This window comes from Notechis scutatus, chromosome 1, assembly GCF_049901735.1.
Source record: "Notechis scutatus isolate UNSWTSFEM ecotype Mainland chromosome 1, rNotScu1.2, whole genome shotgun sequence".
Classification (NCBI taxonomy): Eukaryota; Metazoa; Chordata; class Lepidosauria; order Squamata; family Elapidae; genus Notechis; species Notechis scutatus.
Genome location: NC_142009.1, coordinates 228,064,017 through 228,073,551, shown reverse-complemented (window position 1 = coordinate 228,073,551; position 9,535 = coordinate 228,064,017). Strand labels below are relative to the sequence as shown.

General features: G+C 36.3%; 1 protein-coding gene across 1 annotated transcript; it reads left to right on the top strand.

Annotated features, from left to right (window-relative positions):
- Positions 1 to 5,730: 5,730 nt before the first annotated feature.
- LOC148133217 (olfactory receptor 5AR1-like) lies at positions 5,731 to 6,690 on the top strand. Its single transcript, XM_087968245.1, has one exon. It carries the CDS (start codon positions 5,731 to 5,733, stop codon positions 6,688 to 6,690), a length of 960 nt encoding a protein of 319 aa, XP_087824371.1.
- The last annotated feature ends 2,845 nt before the right edge of the window (positions 6,691 to 9,535 follow it).

The window sequence follows — 9,535 nt, the reverse complement described above, 5'->3', positions numbered from 1 at the left end:
GGGCAAGGAAAAGATGAACTTAGAACTTAAAAAGCAACCAAGAAAAAGAAAAATGAGATGAAAAAGTGATATGATGTCAGAAAGCAACAGAAAAGAGAAATACAACAGAGAGGGAAGAGTAAGAGAGTGAAATTGGAGAGATGGGGTGTGGTAATATATTTTATTAATCATTTTATCATTTTCTGTAAGGCCTTTGTATAACTAGCAGTAAGTCTAGGAGATGTGGGCATTCTTGGTGGGGGTAGGAGTATCTTTGCTCAGAGTGCCTCATTCTGTTTTGATTCTGCCAGTTTAGAAGGAATAGGAAAATGGGTGAAAGTTCAAGGTACAAGATACACAGTTGTGCTTTCTCATGGGACTTTCCAAACTTTCCCATGAGACTTTCCGTGGCTGAATGATCTCACCCTAGCAAGGTAACATCTGGGACTTTCCAAGATTGTGTGTTCTCATGCTGGTGAAGTAATCTCCTGTTGAGGTCATTGTTTTCTGAATATGCATACTGTATTTTGCTTGTGTTTTTTCTCAATAAATACTGCTACCTGAGTTCTCTCAGGGTTGGCATTTTCTCAGAGACAGTTCCCTGTGTCTCATTTCAATGTCAAACCACCATAATGGGGGGGTCAAAAAGTTAGAATGGAGAAGAAAGAAAGGGGAAAAGGAAAGAGAAGTCATAAAGGCTTTAAACAAGATACTAAAAATGAATTTTTTTCAGAGATAAGGGGTGAGATAATTTTTTAAAATGATTCTGCAAAAGTACATAAGAATGTATTGTAGATATTAGTATTTGAAGCTGAGTTAGAAAATTAGAATATTATATGATTTAAAAATGTATTAAAGGGAAGCCATGATTTAATTATAGAGTTTAATTTCTTATGAAATATTATCTTTATTGTTTAAGAATTAATAATAGAATTTAATTTCCTATGAAACATTGTTTTTATTATATTATAAATTTAATATTTCTTTTTTACTTGTTTTTAGTTTTATTATTATTTATCAAACTCAATATTATTTGTTTGTTTTATTATTTTGAAATGTAATACTTTGAATGTACGGAGCAGAATCAGCACGGAAAATATGTTTTATTTTAAGTGTTATTTAGGGGAAGATAAAAAGTTGTCATACTTCAATTTGGGTTTACAGGAGAAATATTGTATTAGATAGAAAGGATAAGTAGGTGATTGAAAGAAAACGGACCAAAGATGCAAATATAATTATTTAATTGAGATGGAATAAATAAAACAGAATTAAAAGAATGAGTAGGAGAGAGAAAATATATGGAAAATTAGAGAATGCTAAATAAGATATGAGATAGTATATTAAGTGAGTATAAATTTTGATTGATGTCTGTATAAAAAGAGTTAACTCGGGGTAAGCCACCTTCCAAAAAGAAGTTTTATGTATTTATGTTTTGTGTAATGTTTGTTTAAGTTTGACAGGATGTGGAAGAATACTAATGAAAATCTATTCAATGAGTATATATTTTTAAGGCAGAAGAAATATGGTTAAATAGAAGGAAAGGGAGTAATAAAGAAAAGTTTTGAAAAGATATGAAGTTCATTAGATAAGATAAATATATATATAGAAGTGTGATAATTAGGAATTATCTTCTTTTCAAAGAAGATGGTTTATTTGTTTCTTCTAGAAAAGATATTTTATGTTACTACATCCTATGTTTTGTTTGTGTGTGTTAAAAAAAATTAATAAAGTTTGTTTAAAAAAAAGAAGAGATTGGACTGCCATTTGTCAGAAATGGTGTAGGGTCTCCCGCTTGGGTGGGGGGTTGGACTAGATGACCTACAAGGTCCCTTCCAACTCTGATTATCTGTTATCTGAGACTCCCATGCAAAACATTACATTCTTCCCTCTTTCCCCAGCCCTCTGCCCTTGACCGGTCCATCTCTATCCAATGGCATGTTGTTTGGTGCAATTTCACATTCTTTTCTCAGGTTAGGTGTCCTTGAAGACTGAAACAGGTTGGTCTCACACTTCTGGTTTCCATCAAACCTACCAATCCCCTCCCCTCTCATCTCTACTCTCTACATTCTGATTGCCTCCCTCCGCCCCCTTAACAATTATGACAAGATGCCAGCAAAGCAGAGAGCTGAAGGTGGCAGATATGACAGCCCCACCCTATCACTTTAATTAAAAAAGATTTCAAAATTATTTTCCCATGGGAAAGAATCTTATCATTAATTCCAAAGTCTTAGTTTAACTCCATTTGGATCCTTAGTCCATTTGTGATTTTCCAAAAACAAAGAAGAAGCAGGAATAAGAGTCACAGTCGTCTCTAACAAAAACTGCAAACGAAACTGCTACCTAATGTGACTTTTGACAGCTTCATGCCTTTGACAAGTGAGGAGTCTCACCGAGGACCATAGTTCTGCTCACCTCTGTAGATGATTAGACTGGGAGCTTGTGGATTGCGCTTCATCATCTGACTGCTCCAGCTACACAGGAGATGCTTGTGGTTGATCAATCTTAATTGAACCCTAGCTTATTGGATCCTGTTGCTGACAGTCCTAAAACACAGGGTCATCTGCAAAAACATTGTCAGATCCCAGGTCAAGTTCTAAATTGTGGCTCATAACTCTTGTATTTAAAACTTCTATCACTAATGACTGAGAAAAATTCACATGTTTCTGTAAAATACGATGATCCCAAAGGTTCGCAATAGCTGAAACGCAGTGAACAAGCAACTTCTAAAAGTAACTAGAAAATGAAATATGCAGAAATAATTATAAAAGAAAATATGCAAATTCTTGTAGGTGTTGACTTCAGCATCCCCCAGAGCTCTAAAGCTGATGGTGACTGCTGTCTTGGGGTGACCTTGTGAGGAGCAACTATCTGGAGCACTTGTGGTTGATCTCAGGTTCTCCCCTTGTCCAGAGAGGAATTATCAAACAGCTAGCCTGCTCTTCATTAGGGTTAGAGTTAGAGTAGCATTGGATTAGACTGACAAGATTCTGTCTATGTGGTGTCAGCAAATTTAAAAAATGAATTTTGGTTGGATTTTTCAATGTCATTCTTGGGCTGGATCTGAACATGTTTTTTTTTTTTTTTTTTTTTTTTGGGGTGGGTGCTAAACCCACTATCCCCTTACCTTTTCTTTTCCTTTTTTTTTTTTTTTTTTTTTTTTTTTTTTTTTTTTTTCCCATTTTTTTTATTCACAACTATGTATACACTTGTACTTATTATCTTGTAAACAATTGACAAATCAAATAAATGGTTAAGTTGCACATTAGGACTCAAGGTGTTATTTACTTAACGATAGTCTCCCATTAAAACTATTGCAACAAAGCATGAAAATACAACCACTTATCTTCAGGATCTGGGGTATTGGAATACATAAGAGACAGTATCCCAAGTGATTTGAAAAGACATTTAAGATCTTGGTCCCTATTTACCAGTTTTGTAATAGCAAAGAAGCCACTGACTTAATTCCAGGTACGTTGCTAAATGTTTCACCTAAACATTTATACTAGTGTTGAACTTACTCTTTACAAACAGCATGTTTATATTAACAATAATAATCCATGTGGAAAATGTTACTGAGAAATTTCTAAACCATAATAAAATCAGAGACTATCTTAGTTTAAGAGTTTCAATGGATTTATAATAGTTGTACTTTTCAGATATTAAAGCCTTCTTAAGTCTTGATTCCAGATAGATCATTTTGCTGTAAGAAAAGTAAAAATGCATTGGTTGCAAGGATCCTTTCAACAGAGTCCCATGATGTAGAGAAAGTCTCAAAAAATAAGAATTAATAAAAATCAATTTCTAATACTTTCTGATTAGTATCAGAACGATTCTTTTAATAAGACTAGTTCGTCCTCACCTTAAGGAATGCTTCCTTCTTAAAAGTTTAATCTAAGCATTACCAAGTTTAAATTAATCTAATTTAATGAAATGTTAAATAAGAATAAGACATCACCTAGAAACAAAATTAGCAGTCTCTATCAAGGAATGGCAGGAAATTGCTTTGGACCATTGTGGTGAAAAGGGGAAGAGAAATGCTTCCTGCCTTCCTGTCTATGTGGTGAATTGTCCAAGAGAGTTCTTTAGGATTTCTCAGTTGAAGACCAGCCTCCAGGACTTCAGTCCATTCAGACACAATCTAAACTCCACCATGAGAAATTTGGAGATTCTATGTGGAGGAGAAAACCCATATTTAGGCAGGATGTCTTTTGAAGGAATATTATACCTAGCATATCAAGTTTGATATCTGTTTTAATAAGTGTGATTTATTTACTCCTCATAAAGTGCATAAGGTTTTATCTTCCTCCAGCTTGGTTTATTAGGATGTCTAAGGACTTCTCCTTGACAACAATCAATCAGATCACCAATACTTGGTTTTTACCCTGCCTCTTTAGAGGAGGTGTTGTGAGGTTCTTTATTAAGAATAATCTCAGCCAAATATTTGAAATTTAACCAAACCGACAGAGAGGTTTCTATTTATCCTACAGCTTCAAGAATTCATAAATAAAATAAATTATTTTGAAAAGGCATCGGGCAGAGATTTGACATACAGAGCTTTTGGTTATCATGATGGATGGTTTTTATCAGCAGGGACATCAGAAGAATGCTGCCCTCTTGGTGTACCTACCTCTTTCAATGGCTTTTTACATCATTGATGATAGAGAGATATATCAGCGAATATTTGGCGGCACCACTTTGCAAAAGTTACACTCTTGCCTTAAAGATCTCTCTTGAAATGATATTGCCAAATGTTGACTGATATTTCAAGTTGATATCATTGAAATATTGGTCTAAAATTATTTATTTATTTGATTATTTATATTCTGCTTTTTATTTTTACCAATAAATCAAGTTGGCAAACATATCCAACTTCCTTCCTCCTGTTTTCCCCATAATATCAACCCTGTGAGGTGAGTTGGGCTGAGAAAGAGTGATTGGTCCCTGATTAATAATATCTCTACCTCCTATATTATTTGGCTCCGTATAAAAAGAGGTTCAGCTATGGACACAGGCAAGAAACACCCTAAGTACAGGAAGGTATATCACCTGGGAAATATAGAGGAAAGAATTATGGAAAAGCAAACAAATGTTTTATTGCACCATAAAAGGACATGATATTCCATACTGATAGAATATTGAGACCAACGAAAACCAAGAATCTTTTAATGGCTGGTGAAACCTGAAATTTGGAACCCAAAGAAATAAAACTGGGAAATGAATGGTGTGGGTATTTCATGTACTCTGCTACAGCCAAGTTACCATCTACCGTCTCAAGGGAATATTTGCATAAATGGAACCTGAAATAGGAAACCTGGAACCTTCAAATGATCCCCCTTTCTAGGATATAATGCAAAGTTCCCAAACAGATGAAAGAGGGGGAATTATGGCTGCCAGCAGATATAAACTAATTAAAATTTGACACATAATTTTATAGTAACATATCTTCTGTAGCAATCTATTAATCTGCACCCTTCACTCAACTGGGACAGAAAATGGTATATTAGAATTATATATATATATATATTTTCAAAGACTACATTTTTGCAAAATAAATAGATTCCACATAGCAAATATGCTTTATACTGAGTTAAGTAAGTAGTGTGGTCCCAATCCTCTTGAAAAAAAAAATCCCGATTCTTGTTGCAATAGGAACAGGGATGAAGCTCTATGTAATTTTCTTTTTCCTCAGCAAGCAAAAAGACATTTCAGGATCAGTAAATCACCTGAACCAATCCATCTACTCAGCAAATCATGGATAAAGGAAATGGTTCTGCCTTTTCTGAATTCATTCTTCAGGGATTGACAGATAATCCCAAAATGCAGCTGGTTCTTTTTACAGTCTTCCTCTTGGTTTACGTCATCACTGTATTAGGGAATCTGGGGATGATTCTGTTGATTTCCACTAAACCCCAACTTCACAAACCCATGTATTACTTCCTGGGCAACCTCTCCTTTGTTGATCTCTGCTGTGCTTCAACCATTGCTCCTAAAATGCTGGTTGATTTATTAAGTGAAACTAAAAGGATTTCTTACAGTGGCTGTGTTACACAGCTCTTTGTATTTGATATCCTTGCAGATGCAGAATGCCTTTTGTTGGCTGTGATGGCCTATGACAGATATGTGGCCATCTGCAGTCCACTCCTCTATCCAACTGTAATGTCCAAAAAGGCCTGCCAGCAAATGATCACTATTGCATACTTTACAGGCCTGCTAGATTCAATGATACAAACTTCCTCTACATTCCGGCTATCTTTCTGTAGCTCCAATGTTATCAATCACTTCTTCTGTGATGAGCCTCCACTTCTAATGCTCTCCTGTTCTGATACATATGTTAGTGAGATTGTGTTATTTACCTTTGTTGGCTTTGTTGAAGCAAGTAGCATTGGAATGATTCTTGTATCCTATGTTTACATTTTGGCTACAATCTTGAGAATGCGCTCCGCTGACGGCAGGCACAAAGCATTTTCCACCTGCACCTCTCACTTGACAGCTGTTGGGATATACCACGGGACAATACTCTTCATGTACTTTCGGCCCAGCTCCAGCTATTCCATGGACCAAGACAAATGGGCCTCTATGTTCTACACGGTTGTAATCCCCATGCTCAATCCTTTGATCTACAGCCTGAGGAACAAGGAGGTGAAAGATGCTATGTCAAAATCTCTTGGCTGTATCTGGGTTTGGAAAGGGAGAAACTTTCTTTTACAATAACTTGAAAAGGTGGCCATTTTGGGGAGTGGGGTGTACATACAGAAGACCTATCCAAAAGGCACAGTAAAACCAGATTGGGGAAATGTGAATTTTTAAAGGATGTGGCCGTAGAAAATTTAATAAGCAACTTAATAATAATCTCTACCACTTTAAAAAAAAAAAAAAGGAAATTAAGTGGGGGAAGCATACATTTTTATTCTTGTTTTTTCAACTCTTCTTTTTCAACTCTACATGAAATTGCTCAATCCTCTGTATATTATTTCAATAAAAAGCGTACGTTTTTAAATATAATTTGCCAATACAAGTCTCCACTTCTGCCAAAAACCACCATTTCAGTTTAATCAGAGAAACTTGGTACTTTCAATTTGGTACTTTCAACTGGTCCCTTCCTACAATCTTAAGCCATAAAAATGGTAGTTTACATGCAGTCTGTTAAAACAAAAGGTCCCTAGCAATCATGCATCAAAATAATTTCTGGTAGAAAGCACAGAATCTTTAGACTTGAAGCACATATACCCTGTTTCTCCAACAATACGGCCTCCCCCAATAGGAAGTCCCAGCATGTTTTATAGGCATGAAATGAAATTAAGCCCCTCCCCCCAAATTAAGGCCTATATTAAAACATGCGAAATGGGGGGGAAATGGTGGGGAGGCTTGCCGTTAGGAAGTACTTTTGTTGCACACCCGGATATGGTGCTGCCTGCATTCACCCTGATACGAAGTGCCCCACCAACGCCGAGGTGAACATCCAAGCCGTCGCTGCCCGCCCGCCCAAAGATGCAAGGGGGGGAATTAAGTCACCCCCGAAAAGACAGCCTAGCCATTTTTTCGGGGCTCAAAAAAAAATAAGACCCGGTCTTATTATATGAGAAACACGGTAATATTATACCATTTCAAATCTGTAAAACTAAAGCCTGTTGTTGATTCTGAATTTTTCAAATCATAAGTACTTCAATATAGGGTAAACCAAGTACTTCAGATTTTTTTAAAATTTAGCCATAATTGCATTCTTTACAAGGTTAAAAATATCCTATGATAAAAGAGACTACCTGTTCAAATAGCGTTGTCCTACCCAGGACAATATTGATTATGATTTAGGCTTACAGTGGGGAAAGCTGTGAAGAAAAGAATTTTTCTCTTGTATTGCACAAGATTTCCTTATCATCTTCTATTTAACTATGATGGGAAAATATAGACATTTGTTTTTTGGATGCTTTTACCATGCTTGGCCTGTCGTGGCTGCTTAACCTTGTTCACATCTATTGCTCAAACTATTTCTGATCTCTTCATTATTTCCCTTTAGACCTTCCTATATCTGCTTTTCACTTTTAATCAGAAACAGATTTGAGCAATTGACAAGTAAAAGTGTGGTATTATGGAACACCCATAGACATTTTATACTATACCTACTATATATGGGTATGGGGTACCACATGATTAGGATACCACATTGCTAGTAAAGCTGCACCCATAGAGCTATCTATTGAGATTCTGTCATCCAGGTCATAGTCGTCCCAAAGGTGCTTTTTCAAGAAGCAACTGGACTGCCTTGTCTTTCTTTGAAGATGTTTCGCTTCCCATCCAAGAAGCTTCTTCAGCTCAGACTGATGTGGTGAATAGAAGGATTTATTCTCCTTGCAGGCAGCTAGTCATTTGCATTTTTTTAGAGAGTCAACATTCCTTCTTAAAACTGTTGAAAGGACTATGTTGTAGACTGGAGCCCACTCTCAACAGAGGGGGAAGGATACGACATCATCTATCTCCAATCTACAACACAGCCCTTTCAACAGTTCCAAGAAGGCTCCACACCCATTAGCACTACTCAGGCGACCCTAATGACACAGATAAACCTCCAGGTGGCCTCAACAACTCTCTAAAAGAATACAAATGACCAGCTGTCGGCAAGGAGTGTAAATCCTTCCATTCCCCACCATCCAGTCAGAGCTGAAGAAGATTCTTGGATGAGTAGGGAAAATGTCTTCAAAGAAAAACAAGAAAGTTCAGTTGCCTCCTGAAAAAGCACCTTTGGGCATCTGTAAGGATCATGGTTCTTGCTAAAAGATGCTGATCATTCCATGGATCTAAAGAATAACATATAGGTCCAGATTCACTTCCACCATGTAAGAAAATATCAAGTAAAGGCTGTCCACTCCCTGATTACATATATCCTCTTCTGTTTCTTGATCTGGATTTGGATGCATTGTCTGGAAAATAAATCACATAAGTTTGGTGATTGTTGCCATTTCCATGTTCCAACCCCCTATGCTCAGTTCCAATGTTTGATGTTGGAATTCAGAGCTTTAGCACTTCTACTCTCTGGCTGTTACATCCATGTAACCAAACTGATTTTACATCCTTTTTTGCAGCACTCATTAAATGACTCACTATAATAGTTCACTATGGGTGCAGCTTTGCCCAATACTGGAAATAAATGCCGGTTTCAGGAAAGCAGTTGGAAAATGTTTCATATAGCTGGAAGACACTGCAAATAGCTGTAAAGTAGCCCAATTGCCAAGCACCCAAAGTACAGTCAGGTGACTTTATTTATTTATTTATTTATTTATTTATTTATTTTGTTAAGCAATTATAAGATAGCAGGTATAAGTATAAACATAGTTGTGGATACATGAAATGGATACATATAAGAAAAATAAAATAAATAAAATTACAAAAGAAACAATAGGACAGGGACGGTAGGCACATTGGTACGCTTATGCACGCCCCCTACAGACCTCTTAGGAAAGGGGTGAGGTCAATAGTAGAAAATCTAAGGTTAACGTTTTTGGGGTTTGGGGAACAAACCACAGAGTCAGGTAGAGTATTCCAGACATTGACTACTCTGTTG

Bases quoted from the DNA above. Each gene is read 5' to 3' on its own strand.
- LOC148133217 (XM_087968245.1), top strand. From the start codon at position 5,731: ATGGATAAAGGAAATGGTTCTGCCTTTTCTGAATTCATTCTTCAGGGA.